General features: G+C 33.2%; 4 protein-coding genes across 11 annotated transcripts; 1 reads left to right on the forward strand and 3 right to left on the reverse strand.

The window, feature by feature from the left end:
- Nucleotides 1–1035: 1035 nt before the first annotated feature.
- LOC113874894 (AFG1-like ATPase) lies at nucleotides 1036–6673 on the reverse strand. Of its 5 annotated transcripts, XR_003506104.1 has the most exons (16): nucleotides 6463–6652; nucleotides 5663–5966; nucleotides 5488–5567; nucleotides 5204–5298; nucleotides 4949–5071; nucleotides 4684–4753; nucleotides 4214–4300; nucleotides 4052–4117; nucleotides 3852–3944; nucleotides 3534–3590; nucleotides 3316–3444; nucleotides 3136–3226; nucleotides 2762–2850; nucleotides 2214–2407; nucleotides 1926–2082; nucleotides 1187–1557 (listed from the first exon to the last, which is right to left on the reverse strand). XR_003506104.1 is itself a non-coding variant. In XM_027513148.1 (15 exons), the coding sequence occupies exons 2-15, from the start codon at nucleotides 5886–5888 to the stop codon at nucleotides 1461–1463; spliced, it is 1497 nt and encodes a 498-aa protein (XP_027368949.1). In that variant the 5' UTR covers nucleotides 5889–5966; nucleotides 6463–6673; the 3' UTR covers nucleotides 1036–1460. The 5 variants fall into 5 exon arrangements, 3 of the variants coding, with proteins under 3 accessions (XP_027368949.1, XP_027368950.1, XP_027368951.1); XM_027513148.1 differs by lacking the exon at nucleotides 1926–2082 and having other exon boundaries at nucleotides 1036–1557; nucleotides 6463–6673; XM_027513149.1 differs by lacking the exon at nucleotides 1926–2082 and having other exon boundaries at nucleotides 1186–1557; nucleotides 6487–6673.
- A 2617-nt stretch (nucleotides 6674–9290) lies between these two features.
- LOC113847073 (transmembrane protein 208 homolog) lies at nucleotides 9291–12424 on the forward strand. Its single transcript, XM_027475928.1, has 5 exons — nucleotides 9291–9441; nucleotides 9528–9721; nucleotides 10958–11042; nucleotides 11968–12033; nucleotides 12121–12424. Exons 1-5 carry the CDS (start codon nucleotides 9358–9360, stop codon nucleotides 12211–12213), a joined length of 522 nt encoding a protein of 173 aa, XP_027331729.1. The 5' UTR covers nucleotides 9291–9357; the 3' UTR covers nucleotides 12214–12424.
- Nucleotides 12425–13411: 987 nt separating this feature from the next.
- LOC113874759 (aspartic proteinase CDR1-like) lies at nucleotides 13412–14707 on the reverse strand. Its single transcript, XM_027512973.1, has one exon. The coding sequence runs from the start codon at nucleotides 14705–14707 to the stop codon at nucleotides 13412–13414; it is 1296 nt and encodes a 431-aa protein (XP_027368774.1).
- Nucleotides 14708–16154: 1447 nt separating this feature from the next.
- LOC113846837 (autophagy-related protein 18b) lies at nucleotides 16155–20740 on the reverse strand. 4 transcript variants are annotated; one of them, XM_027475523.1, is made up of 10 exons: nucleotides 20543–20740; nucleotides 20402–20475; nucleotides 20251–20324; nucleotides 19974–20175; nucleotides 19709–19821; nucleotides 19099–19218; nucleotides 18566–18711; nucleotides 18024–18140; nucleotides 17704–17769; nucleotides 16155–16782 (listed from the first exon to the last, which is right to left on the reverse strand). In XM_027475523.1, the coding sequence occupies exons 1-10, from the start codon at nucleotides 20599–20601 to the stop codon at nucleotides 16647–16649; spliced, it is 1107 nt and encodes a 368-aa protein (XP_027331324.1). In that variant the 5' UTR covers nucleotides 20602–20740; the 3' UTR covers nucleotides 16155–16646. The 4 variants fall into 4 exon arrangements, with proteins under 4 accessions (XP_027331324.1, XP_027331326.1, XP_027331325.1 ...); XM_027475525.1 differs by having other exon boundaries at nucleotides 16467–16782; nucleotides 18024–18137; nucleotides 20543–20732; XM_027475524.1 differs by having other exon boundaries at nucleotides 16467–16782; nucleotides 18024–18137; nucleotides 18566–18714; nucleotides 20543–20732.
- Between the last annotated feature and the right edge of the window lie 681 nt (nucleotides 20741–21421).

Genomic DNA, 21421 nt, shown 5'->3' on the forward strand with positions numbered 1-21421 from the left:
ATTCTTAATATTTCTAAAATATTGTTAGAATGTATGGAAATATAATATGATATATACTACTACTATATTTCAGATCTTGAATTATCCTCTGAGATTGGTTTTCCTATTTTCTCATCTCTTGTACTCAAGGTTCTTATATAATATATCAAACATATTAATTTAATGTTTCATTCTCTTCTATCTTTTTTTCTTCTTTTATATTTGAAACCTCACAATTTCAACACGGTATTAAAACAGCACCGTCCTCTGTAACCCACCATGTCTCTACGTTGATGAGGAGTTTTCACTACTTTCTGCTATATGGTTTCTTTTGAAGAGTTCAACCACTTACAACCATCTCCTTCTTTATCTTAGCCTCTGCCATGCATTTTGTCCTCATATTGTGTCTACTTTTTGGCAATTCACGATCGTGTGTAGAAATATACAAATATACAAATTTATAGAAAATAATTATGATGCATATTCATACTTGCGATAATAAAGTTCAGTATATTTTAATGACATCCATACGTACATACATAACACCTGTTTGTATTGCCAGAGTGAACCCACATAATAAAACTCAGATAGCGGAGTAATAGAGTGAAAGACGAAATAAAGGCCCGATATAAAATTTTGCAGGCTAAATCTAACCATACGTATTGCTGGTCTAGACACCTCTGCACTTCAATGATCAAAGCACTCAAAGGAAACGAAGCAATTGATCTGGGTAAGAAAGGTTCCATGTAGCATGTTGATTATAGGACGCAAAAGTTTCAAAATTTGTGTATGCGCAGCAGGTTTAGACCGACAAGTGTAGGGTACTAAAGTTATTATTATTATTTAAGCTTGATGAACCCAATAATGTCTTCCTTGTTGAGTCGTCCCCATTCTGTACCGCCGCCCGTTCAAACCAACTCTTCCATTCAAGTTCCCTAGCCTCCATTATGGTGTACAAGAAGAAATGGGTGCCAGCAAAGGTAGACGCGTCCATTTTGTAATGAATGGTTGATTGTTAAATACTGAATGTACTTCTTATAGGTTAAGCATTTTAACTTTAAAATATTAACATATCTATGACTATTAGATATATTGTTGCTTGGTACACAATCTTTCTGGCGAGAGGAATATATTTATCAAGCCGAATGTACCAGCATTCATGTTACTTTTTTCCTTGCAAAACATTAATCAACAAAAAATGTAGTTAGCAAGACCAACATTCCATTTCAACTGTTTGAACTTTTGCATTGTATCACTCAATTATACCATATTTTGGGGTAATGCTAGTAACTATTTGATACTAACTGACACATCTCTCGCTGTGCAGGGGTAAAATCTAATGGTCTGCAAAAGGCGTTTATTTTTTTATTTGAAATTATTGGTTGTTCACAATCATTACTCGTTTTATCCCATTTTCAATCGGTATATGCTACCAACAATAGTAGATAAACCAAACTGGTAAGAGGTTTTGAATCCCTTCTTCAAGCTTCAAGGACATTCTGATCCACACTTTCTTTCTTTTCTGCTAACATGGCAGCATGATGCTCCAAGTATTCCCTGCTGTTAATCTCTGTCAGTCTGCATCAAATTAATGTCACAAAATCAGTAGTGGCAACGTACACATTTGCACAGGAATAAGTGCTTCTCTAGGTATCTTAAATTATCAGTATGTTTGGATACAGCACGAATCGGAGTTTCACAAAATTGAAAATAAGTGCTTCGAGAAAAAGGGCCTCGCAAAGTGTGTTTTTGTATTGAAAACTATATAAACTCGTACGTATGTTGCTTTTTAATTCGTACTTCTTAGTGAAGCTTATGTTGCTTTTTTGTTCTCACATCTTAGTGATGCTACTACAGAACGTGTTCTAAGATGGTAACTGGCCTGGTAACCAGACTAATCGGCTGTAATGATGGGGAGCCTGGGGACTGCGGCTACAAAGCCATACCTGCAACCTGTGAATCTCATCCACTCGGGGCCTCTTTGCAACTGACTCCATACCTATTATATATACAAGCATCCTTCCAGGTAAAAGCGCATCCAATTTCAATTGTATTGGTGGTATCTACCTGAATCTCTACAGTTTGTTCCTTATCTTAGATGCTCTAGATAAGTTGACAATATAAATAATATTAATGTGAGAGATTCCAACTCTCATCAGTTGAGTCGGCAAAACCAAATCAAAATTGTCATGAAAAGTAATTAATAAGTTGTTTTCTATGGAGACATAGCGTACCTACTAATTGTGCGGTCTTTTGCAAACCCCAGTTCATTGTCCACACAAAGGTCAGCCTCGTCATTTTTCCTTGATCTTGAAGAGGTTCTGGGTGCCATCTGTTTAGCCTCAGATATTGTTACTACCTTTTGAAAGAGATCTTGAGGGCTCCCATCAGCTGTACATAATAGTCTGGCCCTGTTCTCATATATCACCTGAAATTACAATTAAACAAAGCATCATTACATATTCTATTTTCTCACTGTAGGAAAAAGAAATATAGAGGGTAAGAAAACAATGATTATTCATCCCAAGAAATCACTATGGTGGCCTAAGTTTCAGGTATGAGACTTTCAATCAAAGAATTCTTGCTTGTTAGATATTTTGGATACACATACTGTATTTTGTTCAGCTTTTTTAGTTAAAAGATAACATCCTTTTGGCGACATACAAGGACAAATAAATATGAATATGAAGACATACAGCAACAAACACAAATAGACACACACCAACCTCACAGAAGACAAGTTTAAACACAAGCAACCCATTTAGAATTGAAAGGGACTTACATCAACCAAAGTGACAAACCTATGTGCAGCTGATTTATTGTGAAGCCCAAAATTTGGAATCCCTTCCAGGGCTAGAGTATGAAATTTCTCTGTGAAAACAAAAAAAAAAAAAAAACACAACATTCTGTTTGACATTGAAAAACAACAAATAGTAGAAGTGGAAACCAAAATTACCAATATGGTAATAAACTAAGTTTCCACTAAAACAAAACCATTATCTGACTTTTTCATGTTCAAAACTTAAAGTTGCTTTTATAATCTCCATCTGCAATTCCCAGCAAACAACAGAACCATATTCCTTTTGGATAGGGCATAGAAGATGTATATGTACGTAGTATGTATGTAGAAAATTCACTCAAACATAAATTTCTTACTGAATAATCCAAAATAGTCTGCAGTTCCAAGAGGTCTATCGCAAAGTTCCTCAAAAGGAAAATAGGCACATCCATTAGCTCCCAGTGGAACCTGATGAAGAAAATGAACAGCTTAAAATTGATAATAGTAGCATTTGTGTGTTCTATACTTGTCTCTGTGATATCAAATTTAGCACATACATGCAGGGTCCTTCCCATTATTACTTCTACTTCTTGAGGAGTAGCTGTACTGTCTCCAATCAATTGTTGAAATCTTTGCTTAAGGAAGCCGGACAAATCTCTGCCAACCAAATAGAATCCTTGCTCACCCTGCAGTCCAAATTCACACAAAATAAAAATTGAAAAACCAATAATTTGAGATAAATAATTAAAGATATTTTAGAGTACATATGTCATACCGAAGTCATTTTGCGATAATCAATTGATGAACCAATCTCATGTACTACACATCTTTCCTACATCAGCAATTCAGCATACATATATTAGGCAATTACAAAGAGAGAACAAATGAACATATAGAAAAATATGAATACATGTGCCCTGGAGTCTTTACTTTCTTTTACAAAACATGGATGAAAATGTTCCACAAACAGAGGGCACCAGTAAAGGTATTTGTTTAACAGTAGATAAAACCTAAAAAGACTTAGGTATATGCCAACATTGACTTGAAGCCTATATAACACCACTCCTAACTGAGGAAAGATCTGGATGTGTACCTTCAAAGCTGCAATGAACGGTAAAAAGAGATCCCTCTGCAAACCACCCTCGTAAAGGTTATCTGGAGCACGATTTGATGTGGCCACCAGAATCTATACTTGTATCCAAGCACATTGAAAGAATGAACTTCGGAAAATTAATTAGGCAACAATTCCATAATTATTGTTTAGAGAGGTTACTATGCAGTTATATAACTCACAATGCCTTTGTTGAACAAATGTCTAAACAAGCGATTTAGAACCAATGCATCTGCTACATCAGTTACCTATGCAAAACCAAATAACAAATCTCAAGATTTAGCATCAAATAAATTACACACAATCTACTATCGAAAGATATAAATATTATATGAAAACTTTACCATAAATTCATCAAGACATAATAAAATAGCCTCATCAGAAATCTCTCCTGCAACCACATCAAGTGGATCTGACAAACCCTTATGCTTCTACAAGGATAAAAAATAGGAAATTTGATATAGGCTTCCTCTTATTCTGTAGGGAAATTAAACAAAGATGACAACATTTTGAATAATGCCACTAACTATTAATTAATACTCAGAGCATGAGGCCTTTCTTGTATAAGATTCTTAAACAAATTTCTCTTTCAAAACCTACATAATTATCGGAACTATCCCAATAGTAATAAGTAACAATTTCTGACCAATAAAATAGACAAAAGAAATGCAAGTCAATTTTCATCAACAGTAATTGAGTAAGAAAACTACACTTTAACAAGTACTAGAAATATTGATCTGCCCTCTTTTATCAACCAAAAAGGAAAAAAAAAAAAAAACATTTGAGAGGTAATTAACTGGTTCAGTAAACTTACTTGTAATAGGCTATGTACATTCAACATAAAGTCATGAAAATGAATCCTCTTTTTCCTCCAATTAGAGGGCCTGACAAGAGACAAAGCAGTAAAGATGTTACCATAAGAACACACTTCCACATTATATTCTAAAAATGCCTCATAATTCTTCTTATGTTGAGAACTTGAGAGTTGAAAAAGTATGACAACTCAATTGTATGTTCTCAGCAGCAAATGAAAAAAGATAAAAAAAAATCAATAGAAAAGAAATTCATTTCAAACTCACAATTGATAAAAAAACAGGTCCATCAGCATAGTTTTACCAGTACCCACTCCACCATAAAGATATAAACCTTTGACAGGTGAATAAGAAGGATGTGACAAAAGACGAGACCACAGCCACCCACTTCTGCAAAAAGGGTAAGTTAAGTTAAATTTAGAAGCCTAAACATGATGTGAAAACAGGGGGAGGGGGGCTTCAAGATTTGAGCATAAATATCAGCCGACAGCAATATAAATACTGGAAGAAAGAAAAGCATACCTTACTGGTTTTTCAGAATTGCGATCCAATTGGCAGGCGTCAGCAGACTCAACAAGTTCATCATACAGTCTCTGAAGTTCTGTCAGTGTCTCTACCTGTTCAAAAAACGAAAGAAAGAAATGCTTAAACAAAGGAAAAGATCAAAAGAAGATTAAGTGGAACAATTACCAATAAAGTTTCATGAAAAAAACCCCATATAACCAACAGCATTTTACCAATAAAACAAGCTAGGAAAACCAATTTCATTAATGAAATTAGGCATTAACAAAATGTGGATACTCTACCTGGCAACTATCACCCTCGACAAGTTCACCACTGGCAATTCTTCGTTCATACTCAACAAGCGGCCCAGCTCTGCTTGTTTCTGTATTTGAAACAACAGATTCCATACAAGTTACATAATAAGAAAATGGAGTTTTGCAGCACCAAAGAAAAATTGAGAGAAAAAAAGATGAGAACCTCCATTTGTGAGTTTTGCAGCATCAATCGAGAGAGCTCTCGTGCTTGTTCTAAACGAGTGGCTTTTGAAATAGTAGGTCTCAGCATGATCAAAAGCTGAACTATGAATATGACAGCTCTTTTCAAAGTGACATGGGGTTTCTGCAACAAGATCATTGATCAAAACACAATCCTGCCTCTGAAGGACTGGTCGCAATTGTCTTAAAGAACGAAGCACACTTCTCATCTTCAACCACTCCAACCAGAACCACAAGCTTCAGAGTAATAAAGCCCACAAAAAAAAAATAAAAAAAATCAAGAATCCCTGAAATCAAAGAAACCAAAATTAAATTAAAAGAAAAAAAAATAAGTCTTGAAATCTGATTTACAAGGCCTATGACTTTCACCAAGAATTATAATTATAATCGAACAAAATTCAAAAACCCCTGAAATCAAAGCCATTTGTAATTTCCCACTAACAAAGAAACCAAAGATCAATTGCACAAGATACTCAATACATGATTTGAAAAGGTCTTTGACTTTTACCAGATTATAAAACGAAAAAAGGTAATTAGTAACAAGATTCAGACAAGGAATGGATCAACAAATGTCATGTGCATGCATGATGCGAGAAAAACAGAGCTTATTAGGACAACAAAAAGTGAAAGAAAATCATACGAGTAGCGTGAAATTAGGAAAAAGAAAGATAAGAAAGAAACGTGAATGAATGATGTAAGAACACTCCCAGAAAACTGGAACAAGAAGAATAAAAAAAAAAAAAAAAAGCGAGTGTTGAGTGAACAAAGAGAGATGGTGATTACGATGATATTGATTACAGAGCCTACTTGGTTCTGAGCGCTGGTGTTTCAGCTATAGCCTCAACCATAGTCTTGGCGATTCCAAGTTGGATTTTTTTAATTGACCCAGAAAATCACACGTTTGCTTGTTCGTTGGAGAGAAGAGAGAGAAGATGCTGCAACTTTATGCCACTTCAAAACTTACAACAACATCGGTATTGCCTCGACTTAATATGCAAATTTTTTGTGTGTTCATTTATCATTAAATATTAGAAATGTTCACATGCTGTGGACCCACTTTTGTTTAGCCAGGGTCGATATCGTTTTTTTATTTTGTTTTGGGCATCAGCATGGTCAATATCGTTTCTTTCGTGCTCCTTTTTATCTTATCTCGGACCTACCTATCCCCTCTCTGCTTTTTTCCCCATCTGCTTGTTTATTTGGAAAATATTTTTTTTCCTCTTAATTTTATAGAATCTCATTTCTTTCTTTGGTCCAATTGAATTTGCAGAATCTGTTTTGGATTTTAAGTATAATGTTTGGTGTAGTATGTTAAGACTCGGTTTATTTATTGTTTTTATTGTTAATCTTATGGAAACAGTGTTTCTTCAAAAGCTTTTTAAAATGGTTTCCTTGACATCGTTTTGATTATTTCATTGTCATTGAACATCTTCGGTGGAACTTTTATGTAACTTAGTGAAGTAATATCTTTTACACACTTCAAATAATATATATTACTTTTAACTGCAACTCTGAACATTTCATGTCAAGCATTTTTTTTATTGATTACAACTGTAACTTTTAATATACATATTACTTACACTCTTGTTTCATTTTAGTGTTTCTCTCTATATATAATGTATTTTTTGAATGAAATGAATAAATAAATTTTAATTTTTAAATTTTATTATAAATATTAAAATTAAAAAAGTTTTTATCGTATAAAAAATATAAACTCGTCATAATATATGATAATAGCAAAAATCTTAAAATATAAATAAATATCAATTATAAAATTATATACTTATGAATATTTAATTTATTTAAAATTTTATATAATTATTTTATAAATTAATATTATACAATTTAATAAATAAATTAATAAATTTTAATATTTATATAAAAGTATCTTATGATAATTAACAAAACTTAAACTTAAAGTGGATCTCCTACGTATTTTTGTCACTCATTCTCTTTCTCACACGCGTGTTTGTACATGTCATATTGCAATACATTTTAATATTATTAAATTAATTATTTTTCATTCTAAGTAATGAAATATTTTTTTATTTATCAAATCAAATTTTAAGTATTTTATTTATATTTCATCCATATTTATGTTTGCTAGTGATTAATAGCGTGTCTAGATGAGATTTTTTTTTAATATTATAATCTGATTTATGGAAACATATAATATTGTTTTTTAAAAATGTGATAAAGTTAAATAGTAGTATAAAATGTTAGTATTAAGATATATCACTTTTTACAATCAATTAAATTTCAGAGAATAACGATTAAAAATTAACATGTTATTATAGTAAATTTAATTATTACAATAATGCTATATTCCTTTATACAAATTTACTATAAAAAATAATAATTTTAAAGAATGTAAACAAAATATGTTATCTTAAAATACTTTTCACTTAGTATACATAAACACAAATCTTATTTTATATAAATAACTTACAAACAATTATTAAAATAATTTTAAAAAATTTAAATCTAAACTGCGTTAAATGGTCTTTTGTTGAAATGCAAGGGCATCTTGCTATCTGATACTCTTCGGTTGCACGGTACTAATTATTTGTCCGTATTAAAATTTAAGTGGTCACTATTCAAATTGAAAACTTGTTGTGAACGTTGTTTTCCACGTTGTCCAATGAATTATTTCCACCATCACCAATAATGCTATTCAATTTGTCGGGTGATAAAAATATACTTTTATGTTAATTAATATGCTTTCTATAAATTTAAAGGTTATTATTATTTCTTATGTTGTGCACGTCTTTAATATTATATTTATATGGTACATGTTTAATATTAAAAAAGAATAAAAGAATCCCACTTTTCCGGTGCTTAAGAAAACTCTATTTGTAAAATTTTAATTGGCATATGATAACAAAATCATAATATATGATATTTTAAGTGTTAAAAAATATAATGTGTGAATAACGTGTTTTCTAACGATTATTACAAACGACCAATTCCAGTAAGCAATCAAACATTGAAAGCGCCTTTTCTATTGATTCAAATCACAAGTCCAGGCATTCTGAGTTGGAATCAGAGGTCAAGATTATATATTGGAACTAAATTTAGGTTTGGTGCTATTATCTAATAAGTAGCCCGTGCATTTCCAAGGTACTTTATTTTATAATAAATATATAAAATGTAAAGAACAAAATTTTATATTTTATGAATAATTATAAATATAAAATAACATTATTTTGGTGTTGCTATCTAATTAATATTAAAATTTTACTTTAATAACATGTTTTGATTTTTAATATTTATGTACTCACTTTTAATATTAATTTTTAATATCTATAATGAAGCATTTAAACTCCATGGAATATTCTGGTGGACAAGTAACTCAAAACTCGGGGGAAAAAATACGAATCCTCCACGCCACTCGGAATATTTAATTATTGTTGTTTTGTCATTCTTGGATCCATTCGATTATTATTTTAGTCAAACACGGAGTTGGTAGTTACGCTTACGTGGATCTACCTTAAATATTGACAATAAAAACATGGGTCCATTGGGCTGGGTACATGGTATTGTAGAGCCCAATGAAGTGGTGATGGGCCTCTGGCCCAAGTGGAAGTTCGGGGTGTTCTGTTCCACCAAACAGAAGCAGAAGCAGAATAGAACAGCGCTAGCTTCTGGGGAAGGGGAGAGAGAGAGAGAGAGAGAGAGATGGCGAATCAAGGAGCTAAGAAGCGCAAGGAAGAGAACGCGCGTCACATGGCTAGGCTTCGCTACGCCATCATCGCGTGCAATGTACTCCTTTGTTAACATTATCTGAACCAATTTATTTTTCGATTTTAGTGATTGATGACCTAATTCTATGGATTTTTTTGTTTTAGGTTATGTATGTACTATTAAGGATGTTGATTTTCCATTCGACGTTCACATGGAAGCACTGGATTGGGTTGTTTGTGACTTCTGTGGCATATGCTATTCCTTATCAACAGCTTGCAAAGATGGCAAACCCTACGTACGCTGAAGATGGTGAACTTTTAGATGGCGGCTTCGATATGTCTACTGGTGGAGTTTGTGGGTATGTTTTTCTTTGCGTGGCGTTATTAATTTTCCGTGGCAGTGGATCTGCAATAGTGCTAATATTTTACTTTAAAATCTTTGAAGCTCCTGAATTATTCAGATATGAACTATAATGTTCGAATAATAATTTCTTAATAAATGAAAAAAATAAACCTAAGTTTTGGATCCAGAAGTAGTTGTTACCGAACCAAATTGGTTGCTGGCAACCATTTTATTCTCCCATCCTAGATGATCATAGATACCCTTGAAGAAGATGGACAGAATATAGTTAAGCTTGACAAATAGAGACACAAGAGAAAAAAAAAAAAAGTTCGCACATAATTATAATATTCCTGAAGATTAGTGCATGCGTTGCTTCAGGTGTTATTATGTTCTGTAATAGATGAATTGAATGGGATCATACCGCCTAAAGTTTTAGGGCACAGTAGAACACTAGCTAAGGTCAAGGCATGGGTTGGATCAAACTTAACACTGATGATGCATGTAGGAGAATTCTGTTGATGCAGAATGTGGAGGACTTTTTAGGGGTGAGGATGGTAATTGGATTGAAGGTTTCTCCTTCCATATTGGTTTATGCTCCACATATTGAGCATAACTTTGGGGAATTTTGATTGGCTTGGAATTGGTATGGGAGGAAAGGCTTGTGGAAAATTATTGTTGAGAGTGGTTCTGCTTCCATTGTTTTTTCTCTCTCCATCGTTAACTCATTTTTGCTTGACCAATTGCAGCAATAAACTCGTTCAGAGAATTACTTGATGCCTTAATATGGGTGGATTGTTAGCTTCTCTCACCCTTTTGGAGTGGACAATGCTTGTGATCTTGAGTTGACTAGCTACGAAATTAGAGTTTTGGTCAATGAGTTGTCTTCTCCTCCTCCTCAACTAGTTCCCCTGTTCCTTGCTGATGTATCTGGGATAGCCATGCCCTATGTTTCTTCTTAGTTTTTGTTTGTTTGTTGTTAGACTTAGCCCCCTCTTAGCAATGAAAAGGTCAAAAAATAGTAATTTCTTTCTAAATTTTTGGATATCTTCTAAGTATGTGTATGAAAATGTATCTTGGATAGCCACGCCCCATGTTTCTTCTTAGTTTTTGTTTGTTTGTTGTTGGGCTTAGCCCCCTCTCAGCAATGAAAAGGTAAAAAAATAGCAATTTCTTCCATAATTTTTGGATATCTTCTAAGTATGTGTATGATATTTATAGTTATTTTTCACTCACTGTCAATTGTCTTTTGCAGCTATTTACATGATGTTATCTACATAACATGCTTTGTGCAAGTCATGTCCATCATCTCTGGCAAATTCTGGTACACATATCTTGTGGTAAGGTCCATAATCTGCTCATAGATGCGGTATACTGTTAGAATATAAGTTTTGTGGCTGTTAATGTTAGCTTTGCACTGAAGCCACTTCAAAGAAAGCAATCTTAGCTTCATAAAGAGAGATTAATTATACATCAGCTTTGACAGTGTGTATATGTATATATTGTAGTTATACACGGGTTTATTTACAATAGGGATGAGTACTGTCACAGAGAGAGAGAGAGAGAACGAGTTCCTTATAAGTGTATGTTGCTTATTTTTATATGCCAGAAAGAAATCTACAGTTGGAGGGACTGGGATGCTAAAGAGTTTTGCCAAAAAAATAGTGCCGTTTATCAATCCACTAATAAAACCCAACACAGTTGGTTTGGGTCCCTCAAGCATATTGACCAATGATGAGGGTTTGTTTCCTGATCACTTCAGTGATCTTGATGTTTCGAAAGAGATTAACAGTGTGTGTATGTGTATATTCCATCTTGTTTTGTTGTTGTACATAGGTTTATTTACCATGGGGATGAGTACTGTCAGAGAGAGAGCGTTAGTTCCTTATAAGTGTATATTGCTTATTTTAAATATGCCAGAAAGCAAGCAATCTGCAGTTGGAGGGACTGGGATTCTGAAGAGAGTTTTGCCAAAAAATGGTGTCATTTATCAATCCATTAATAAAACCCAACACGGTTTGGGTCCCTAAAGAATATTGACCAGTGATGGGGGTTTGTTTCCTGATCACTTCAGTGATCCTGATGTTTCAAAAGAGATTAGTCTCCAATTTACCATATATTTGCTATAAGAAGTTGCAGTTGTAATCAATAATGGAACATTTTTTACTTGAGAAATCGTGAAACCCTTTAGGTATTAGAAAAGAGAATACTACAAACTACAGATTAAGTCAGTGACACAATCGCTCCTTGCATGACATTTGCCAGATACCGGCTTTTGGAGCATACCAATCCTTTGGCTTCATTAAAGGATTTTTGGGACAAGGTTCAGAGGTATGCTCACCTTGTTGATTAATTTTTTCTTTCAGACAATAAAAAGAACCATAGTAACTTCAATTTCGTATCTTTTATGTGAATTAGGAATCGCTTGAAGATGAAAAGACTCGCAAGAAGAGAGAAAAGATGGAGAAGAAGGCATCAAGACCAAAGTTTGTCAAGACAAGAACTAGATAGTTTGAGTGTACGACATCCAGCTAGATAATGTAACCTAAATATCCAAGATTGATGGAGGTTGCCATAAAATTTCCAAGTTCTTACCAGTACAGGCGGTACAAAGTCTTTGTTGTATTCTCATGTATAACAAATTTAATTCCTTTTTAACGCTCCTCCATTCAACGAATGAAACAAGGAAACAAGGACAAATATGCTTAGACAGTTTAGAAAAGTATTTAGAAAAGCTAACCTTGGGGGATATTGGGATTAAGAGTTGTCAAACATGGGAAGATGCGTCATGTTTATCACATGACTCGACCATATCAAGAGTGAATGACGTGGAATTGCGTAAATGGAGTCTAACCTCGGTGTTGGAAATCCTACATGGGTGTCAAAAATGAATTACGTGTCTATTAATTTATTGTGGAACCGTGAAGCACGACGATCATATTCTGGGGGAAAATGACTGACCACTACGTTACCCTTACACCTTTTGGGTGTTGAATTAATTCTAGTTGGTAACGACAATGCTCCCCATTGATTGGGAATCCTTGATAGATATGGAGATGAAAGAGTCCGTCATACTTTACTCAGCGGTCTAATATATTGAAAATGGCAGACTATTTTTATTTAATATAATTTAGTATACAAATTTATGTTTTTACAATTTTAAATATACTAAAAGATACTTACACTAGTTGATTTTATTTAAAAAGATACTCTTTACTGCTCATTTTTGTAATGTTGGGAACTCCAACGAAAATCAGAAAATGAGGATGAGGAACAAAACTACTCTAGAGCAGTGAAGGTAGGGATGGAGCCTTGAGCCCTTAACCTACACAGTTGTCATCTTTAATTCCAATGTGGGCGTTACACCTTAGCTTAAGTATATGGTGAAGTGTGCCAACATAAAGTTGAGATACATTTCGTGATAAAAATAAGAAAATTCGGTTAACTCAATGAGATATTTTTGGTTTGGCACAAATTTAGAATTTTTTTCTATGGATGGTTCTGAAAAAATAGTATAGTAAGAAAGAGCTTGAGTTGTTCGTGTGAAATTATAATGGAGGTACTATAAAATTCTCATTCCAAGATCCAATGGAGGCAACATACAAATAAATTAATTAGATTTGAATTATTTTGAAAGACTGAAAATTGCTAGAACCTGAAAACAGAACATCGGAGACAGAGCCAACACTAATATTTCTACTTTTTACACTCACCCATCAAAAAGTTCACAATCAATCCTCTGAAAGTACACCCGCATCCCATTCAAGTCATAACCAACATTATAATTCTGCTGAGCCAGCATTCCAATAGAAGAAAAGCTTTCATAGTCATCACCAAAATAGTTCCCTGGAAGCAAAGCCATGCAAAATTCATTCTCTGTGGTCTGAACAAACATGCTTGTTGCGTCCAAATCCAAAACAGCACCCTCAGCAAAATGTAATGTCACCACTGGAAAACCACTTAGATCTCGGCTAGCCACACCACTATAGCACAACGTATAAGGGTTGTGCTTATTTTGGACCGAAATCCCTTCAAGAATGTTTTCGACTTCAAAGCTAAGCACTTCAAACCCATATTTTGTAAGCCAAGTGTGGTCTGCTCCAGAGTCAATTATTACTCCACTGTTATTATCTCTTGTTGATCTTTCAAACACTGTTGGGTCTATATCAAGCTTTCGCCCTCCTATACTTATAGCTTCTAGATTAACGTAATACAAACCATTGAAAACATTCAAAGTGGTTGAGTCACCTTGCATATTTGCTTTGTCCCCCAAGACCAATTTGTTAAACTTATAATTAGTATTTCTTAAATTGCCAATGCAATATGAGAATTTCTTACCAAAGCTAGGTACCAAAGAAAACCTTCCACTACCAAGCCCAAACACCCCGTTGATTCCTTGGTAGGGGTAACCATTGGATGATGTACTAAACTTATGACCACAACCAAATATCAAACTAGGCACTCTCACTATGCTGTCATCTTGGGTCTCAAAAGTTAACTGTTCCCTGGCAAAGTTCCCTTCTGATGAGCCACTACCAACATACTCTACATTGAATGGACATTGACCATTCACATCACAATTGTTGCTGCATTCACTGCATGTCAAGCTAGCATATGTGAAGGATTTTGAAGGGTCAAATATTGGAACAGATTGGTGGGAACAAGATGTGCATGGGAGACACTTAATCCATGTAAGGCTACTGCCAGTGTCCATGACAGCAAGTTGTGGAACAGGTGGTTCACCAATGGAAAAATTCATTAAGAACACAACATTTCTGGGACTAGGAACAAGATTGGACATAAAATCATCATTAAAAGCATGCTTTATCTTTTTTTGAGAATAATAATCCCAAATGGTGTCTTTTTTGTAGGAAGACAACAGTGTTGATTGGTAATGTATGAGTTTAATCACTAGGCTACCAAATGAGGTTGTAGTGGCGGTGGTTAAGGGAAACTGAAATATGAAAGCCAATGAAACAATTGTAGAAACAAATGATGTTGTCATGACTACAATTTCTTGAGCAAGTTACAAATCCTTTACGAGGAAATTCACCTGTCTTGAATAGTGAAGGACTATTACCTTGTGATGACTCCTCACGTAAAAAGAACTTCATGAGATGAAATTCAATCCTGGTTTAGAATGCATGTTACTGAACTACTTTTACATGACTGGAAAGGTTAGTTACCGAATTCTTTTCGCATTGCATCGGTTAAAATCTTGCCGAGGGATTTTTAACTTGCCCAGCCGGATAAATGAGATTGATGCCCTAACTAGAAAAAAATTTGTATCTTCTCAGAATAAGAATATCATAATTCTACTGAAAATTCTATCAATTAAATTTTGCTTGGTATTTGTAGATTCACATTAAAAGACATGTAAACTTGAATCCAACGGAGCTATGCAAATACAAACATGTTATTACTCCCTTTTGTTCTCTCTTATCATTTCTTAATTTATTGGGTAAGAGATATTTTATTTTAAACGAAAATTCCTTCGCCACAATGAAGAAAAAGTAATTTTAAATAATGTTTCTTTTAGCTGTGAAACATTTGCAATCTGGCCCTTTAATTTGTTTCGAGAAATGATGTTCCATTTATGGAAATAAAATATTCAAAAATGACAAATTTTAAAATACATTGTAAGCATGTTCGCCTGTTGGATTTCTAAAAGAAAAATTCTCAAATTCGAAAGAGAGACATTTATAAAATAACTAAAATTAGGTAATACAGGACTGTATTAAATACTTAGAGAAAAGAATTTTGTTGTCACAATAATTTTACCTACTCAAACATGATTCTCTCTAATGGAGGGTACTAATAGTTTAGCTGAAAGAACAAAAAAAAGTAACATGGTGCCTATGCTTATTATTAGTTTTTGATCCATTTAACATATATATCTTTTCTAAAAAAACAGAATTAGGATAGCCAACGTATTATAAAAAATAAAATAAAGATAGTCAGCGGGTATAACTGACTTCAGGACACTCAATTTTTACGGTGCTTAAAAACTAACACAGCGGAAGAGAACATCTCCAGAAAGTCTAGAATTCCATAACGGCTATCATCAACCTTAATAATTAACTGATAGCAATGGAAGAGAAAATATTACAAAGAACGGAACTTAATAATTAATATCACGGGTAAAATTTGAATTTCCAAATCTCTGCTGTGCTCCTGCCTGTTAAGGACATTATAGTTGTAGATTTTGGCAAAGTAAACCAAGAAATCTATCCAACGGAAATAAGAACGTGACAACTAATTTCAATCATCAAATCTTATCTCGCACGACTAAAATTAAAACATAAGTAATGTAACCTTTTAAAAATGTTACATAACATTTTAAACCAATTATATGACTTTCCAAAACTTTTAATCTTTACTATTTATATATGATTATACAATTTAAATTTATTATTCCCATCCCATGTAAATAAAGTACTCTCACAATATAAATCCCCAGGTAAACCGTAATCTGTAAAGCGTGAACTGCCACCAAATTCTTTCTTTTCGTTTATTCCAAACTTGATATCTACATTTTTCGAGGATGACCAAAATATTCAGTATCTATAATACTAATTTGGGTTGAGCAGAACATTTAACCATATGATAAACCAATTTAACTAATAATTTATTTACATTTAGCTACGAATTTGATTGGAAAAGGTAGGTTATCGGTAAGTAAATTATTGGTTTAATTGGTTAATCATATGGTAAAATTTCTTACGAGATCCAAATCAGAAAAATTCTTAACATGCTCCCATTACATTCTCACGCATTTCCTCCAAATAAAACATTTCATTTTTTGCAGCAGCAGTAGCTCTGGTAGTTTCCGAGTAACACTTTCATGTTGGCAGCAGCAGTATCTCTGGAAGTTTAAAGAGTAGCGTGCAATTTCTCAGGCTTTACAGTTATCAGATGAAGTGCTAAAAACATTCTTTAGCCACTCACGGTGCCTTATCCAAGCTCACAGTCAAAAGATTGAACTCACGCCCCAAAGCCCAAGATAATCCATTCTGAGCATCAATGCTTAAGTTGTATTCCTGAAAGTAGCCGTTACAAGTTATCACGGACATATTGGCCCTGGAAAATTAAGAATCATAAAATTTTAGCAAATAGATATCACATATTCTGTGCAACATGGAGAGGAAGTTATGAAGAGCATTTCTTGAAAGATAATATATGATAAAATCTAAATGCTACATGGAGCTGGCCATATAACTTGTAACTCTAAAAAAGGTACCACACTTCAATGATCAATTCTTTGAAAGGATCATCTACTTCTCTGGTCCATAACTGTTTCTACTACACCGTGGGAAGGGAAGAAGAGATATACCCAATATCTGTACAGACCTTTGCATTAATAACATTGGAAATATACTTTTTACTAAGTAAAACTAAAACTTAATCCTAAATATTCAATCCATAAAAAAATAAAGCATAGATTTGCATTGTCATCCTAAGCCTCAGATTGAAGGTGACAATGAACCGATGAAGTTACCACTACACTCACACAAGGTGATTCCAAAATTTGACCAGTATCAATAGGAAACACCCTCAGGGTGAGAAGCTACCCATAGCACAATCAATAATGTTCACATCACCTTTCCTTTATTAAATCTACAACTTTCATTACCAGATATTTGTCTTGATTGCTTAATCATCGTCAGTGTGGCTGACCAATTGGATTACAAAAATGCTAGCATGCACGACGTGAAAGAAAATTCACTTCTTCGTATGCTATAATGTAAAGGGCCATGAAATCATATAAAGTGTTGCATTAACCCATAGTTTTGCATTAAAGTAAATTATACATTCAATAGGTAAAAATGAAGCTACACCACATACGCAGTATCTCTATTTAACCTATCCTCAGAAAGTTAATTTAAGAGGACAAAAGCCAAAACCAAAGAATGAGTGAAGGGGGAGACAGGCATATCTAATAAGGAATTGAAAAAGGACTATCAGAGACTGAGACCATCAGATCAATAATGAAGCACTCACCTACAAGCTAAGAGTTCAGTTGATGAGGTGTCAGTGACATTTTCAACCTTCCGAATTACTGCATAGCTGTAAGACAAATAGCAAATTTCACAAAACAATTTCAAATATGCAAATATTCTTACTAATATATAATAAGAAATCCTCAAGAAGGTTTGGCTAAGCGCTCAATAAAATCTCATAAACGTAGACAAAGTATCCAGAATATGGAAAATAAAGTATGAAATAGTTCCAAGGTTTAAATAGGTCAATTAATAAATAAAAAAATAAAAAAAACCTTCAACAAGTCATGAATCTAGCTACATAACCTGAAAATACTTCACCTTTTGACCCCTGCAGGAACAGCATTATGAAGTACATGATGATAACTAGGATCCAGCACATCACTTACAGCATCAGGAATTATTGATCCAAGAAAACCACTTGATCTCTTGCTCCTGCTGAAATCATCAAATATACATAAGAAGACTTTCCAAATCCATTTTGAAGGAAGAAAAATAATGAAGAGAAAAGAAAGATCACAGAGAAATTATTTAGAGTGCAAAGGAAGCTTGTACAAATTATGTGGAAACTAGGGACACAAGTCACACAACAGGTCGTACACATTTGTTGTGCAATCACCAATATGTCAACCACATATTCCTTACAGTATACATATGAAAGATTCAATCTAGAGTGACCTTTCTCATTTGGCTCTTAATGGTAACCAAATATGTTTAGTATTATCAAAATTGAATTTTCCATTATTTGGTTTCTGTCATGCTGCTTGCTAGTCCATTTGAGTTGACATGTTCACTCGTGTACAACAATGAAGTAGTTTAATAGATAGGAAAGGGGGGAGAATATCTTAAATTGCAATTCTCACCTTGGATGTGAAGCAAATCCAAGAGTGAAAAGATGAATAGAACCAGAAGAACTTGACGCTGCAAGAATATCTGGAAGCTGCTTTGATGGCCCAAATGACAGAGAAAATATAGTAGATGGATATGTCCCCCTTCTAAAGCTATATGACTGCTAAAAACACATTCATCAGATTCTACATAAGCAGTGAAATTGTAACATAATATTAAAAGTATCAAAAGCTTCTACAAGGTATATAAACTATAATGAGTATAACTCATGTCTTAATTACTTGATAGGATTATGACGGAAAACAAAATAAAAAGAGCATTACACAACATGAAAATATTCATTCCGTTGGTTCAATTATTAGAGACTTTGGGTATTTACCTTCCATAACCAGGTTAGAGAAGAAATATATAATGTAACTACTCTTGTTTTCCAATCCATGTCAATATATTTTATTCTTCACTAAAGTTATGAATAGCATCCGCTGGATCCAATTTAAGCATTAATACCCCCTATCAGTATTCATAAAGATTGACTTTTATTCATCACCTTTGTTGCATCTGATACCAAATGGACTCTGATTATGGTTCCTTGCTCAGATGCTGTAGCTATGTACATTCCATTAGAAGAGAGGACCATTGCAGCCAGTGGTGAACGATGAGCCTCAATCTGTAATTCACGCTCAAATTTCAATAATAATGTTCATGAATATAAGTAAAAGATATAAACAGCCATATATTAGTTCATACTTGATACTAAGAAGAAGAAGCGTCTAACACCCTTAAAAAATGTATTATTGCCAGGTGGTAAAATAATGAAATAAGTCAATCACTGAGGTGTTTCCTACTGTGCAACCTAAAGAAGGAAATCTCACAGTGCCTAAGCAGGCATTTTACAGCAATATTAGTTTCTGAAATTCCATAAAATAACGAAGATATTTTCCATTCAAATAGACAAGAAATACTGAATCATGAAGGCAGTGAACAACATAATAAAAATTCAAAAACATGAAGAATAATATCAACAATTTTCATCATCTCACTAGTTTGAGGCTACCAAACAGGAAAGCTACAAAAAGCAAAAGGATCACTAACAATATAGGAACAAACCCAATTATTCTATTAAACTACACAAAACAGAAAGGAAATTTATGCATAACCTCACAGTGTAAATGACAATCCATGACATTATACAACAACGCAGATCCTTTGGCAGTGCTGGCAGGAAGAGCCAGGTAGCAAGCGTCCAAACAAGGCGAAAAAGCACAAAGTCCTGCGGTGAAAAATGCCTCAGAAAAATAAATGCATAATATAACAGTTATTAGCATGATCCGAAGAAGAATAGCACAATAATCTAACTTTAAAAACAATTATTAAACTCTCCTGACAGAATTAAATCATTTAATTCATTCCAGTTTCACTCACCTTTAGTATTTGGCACTGTGTCGATAGTATCAAGGATTGTGAGACTATTTAATTCATAAACATAAGTTTTGTCTTGTAAAATAACAACGAGTCTTTTTCTATTCAAGCGAACAGCAAGTATTGAAGTTAGAAAGTTCAATTCTCTGAGAGGAGCTCCGGTGGTTGTATTGAATAAACAGAGACGGCGAGGGGACAAAGATGGCTGAATCAGCGAAAAAAAAATACACAATCAGAGAGAAAGCTGATTCACACAAGTGATAAAAACGTTGTCTCGTACCTGATCACCAGCGCCAACGATAGCAAGAAGACTTGAGCTAAATAGCATCTCAACAATAACGAAACCTCCAACAGCTACAAGAAAGAAAGAGAAATAATTAAACAATAAAAATTAAGAAGAAAAGCAACGGTGATGATGGAATTGAATTGACCTCGTTCATAGCAAAGCCTTCCGGTGTTGGTATCAAAAATTCTGAAACCATCTCTGGTGCCAACGGCAAAGCAACTGCAAATTGAAAAACGAAATAGGTTTAGAAAAAAGGAGGATGCAAAAAGAAGTGAAAGAAAAAGACCTATTGTCCTGGTTGAAAGAAGCGCAGAGAATAGGGGAGGAAGATGAGTGGTTCGCCATTTAATAATTGAGGTTCGGAGTTTGGAGTTGCAGGTAGCTTCTCTGCCTCAATTCATCCATTACTATGCCTACAATCATCATCAAAACTCCATATCTTATCCCCCTCGCCTCTCGGGATTCCTTTTTCTTTCAAAGGAGTACTCCTATCAGTGTTCATCAAGCATCACTATAAATTGTATCACTATTATTTTTTTAAACAATATAATAATTTTTTTCTTAAAAAATGTAGCATTTAATAATATCATTTTATTATATTAAAAATTTTGTTTATAAAAAAATATGCATATAAATCTTTATTGTGTGTTTTTTTTTTACAAGTTACAAAAATTAATAAAATAAATAACAATAATATTTTGCACATCCGGTCCGGGAAAACTTTAAGTCAACATATAAATAATATATTATATACTAAAATTAAATAAGATAATCAAGTGTCAAATTTTAAATTCTATAAAATTTGTAAATTTAATAAAATAATTATATTTAGCCCTTAAAATAAGGACATTAATTGAGGAAATAAAAAGTAGCAAAACACGTAAAAAACATTCACCATCATAAATTTTAATATACTCTAATGTAAATTTTAATTAAAAAATTACTAATTTCTTAGTAAATACTCTTTACAATGGACTTTTGGTAAAGAGACAATGGTTTGCATGATATTTAGTAAAATATTTTTTTAGGGTAGGTTGAATGATACACAATACAAATTTATGTATAGTTATTTTTAAATATTATAAGATGTTACAAAATTTAATGCATTAAAAATATTAAATATTATTTTTAATAAAATATTACTATTTATAACGTTTTATCATAT

This window comes from Abrus precatorius, unplaced genomic scaffold (genome assembly GCF_003935025.1).
Source record: "Abrus precatorius isolate BTA unplaced genomic scaffold, Abrus_2018 Scaffold8, whole genome shotgun sequence".
NCBI classification, from domain to species: Eukaryota; Viridiplantae; Streptophyta; class Magnoliopsida; order Fabales; family Fabaceae; genus Abrus; species Abrus precatorius.

Excerpts from the sequence above, each read along its gene's own strand:
- LOC113874894 (XM_027513148.1), bottom strand. The coding sequence starts at position 5,888 with ATGAGAAGTGTGCTTCGTTCTTTAAGACAATTGCGACCAGTCCTTCAG. Across the intron at positions 4,118-4,213 it reads TATGTCTTGATGAATTTATG|GTAACTGATGTAGCAGATGC; the intron begins GTAAAGTTTTCA and ends GGTTTTGCATAG. Across the intron at positions 2,408-2,761 it reads GGTTTGTCACTTTGGTTGAT|GTGATATATGAGAACAGGGC; the intron begins GTAAGTCCCTTT and ends TTGTAATTTCAG.
- LOC113846837 (XM_027475522.1), bottom strand. The coding sequence starts at position 20,601 with ATGGCGAACCACTCATCTTCCTCCCCTATTCTCTGCGCTTCTTTCAAC. Across the intron at positions 20,325-20,401 it reads AAGGCTTTGCTATGAACGAG|CTGTTGGAGGTTTCGTTATT; the intron begins GTCAATTCAATT and ends TCTTTCTTGTAG. Across the intron at positions 19,219-19,708 it reads ATTGTCATTTACACTGTGAG|ATTGAGGCTCATCGTTCACC; the intron begins GTTATGCATAAA and ends CGTGAATTACAG.
- LOC113847073 (XM_027475928.1), top strand. The coding sequence starts at position 9,358 with ATGGCGAATCAAGGAGCTAAGAAGCGCAAGGAAGAGAACGCGCGTCAC. Across the intron at positions 9,442-9,527 it reads ACGCCATCATCGCGTGCAAT|GTTATGTATGTACTATTAAG; the intron begins GTACTCCTTTGT and ends TTTTTGTTTTAG. Across the intron at positions 12,034-12,120 it reads TTTTGGGACAAGGTTCAGAG|GAATCGCTTGAAGATGAAAA; the intron begins GTATGCTCACCT and ends TATGTGAATTAG.
- LOC113874759 (XM_027512973.1), bottom strand. The coding sequence starts at position 14,707 with ATGACAACATCATTTGTTTCTACAATTGTTTCATTGGCTTTCATATTT.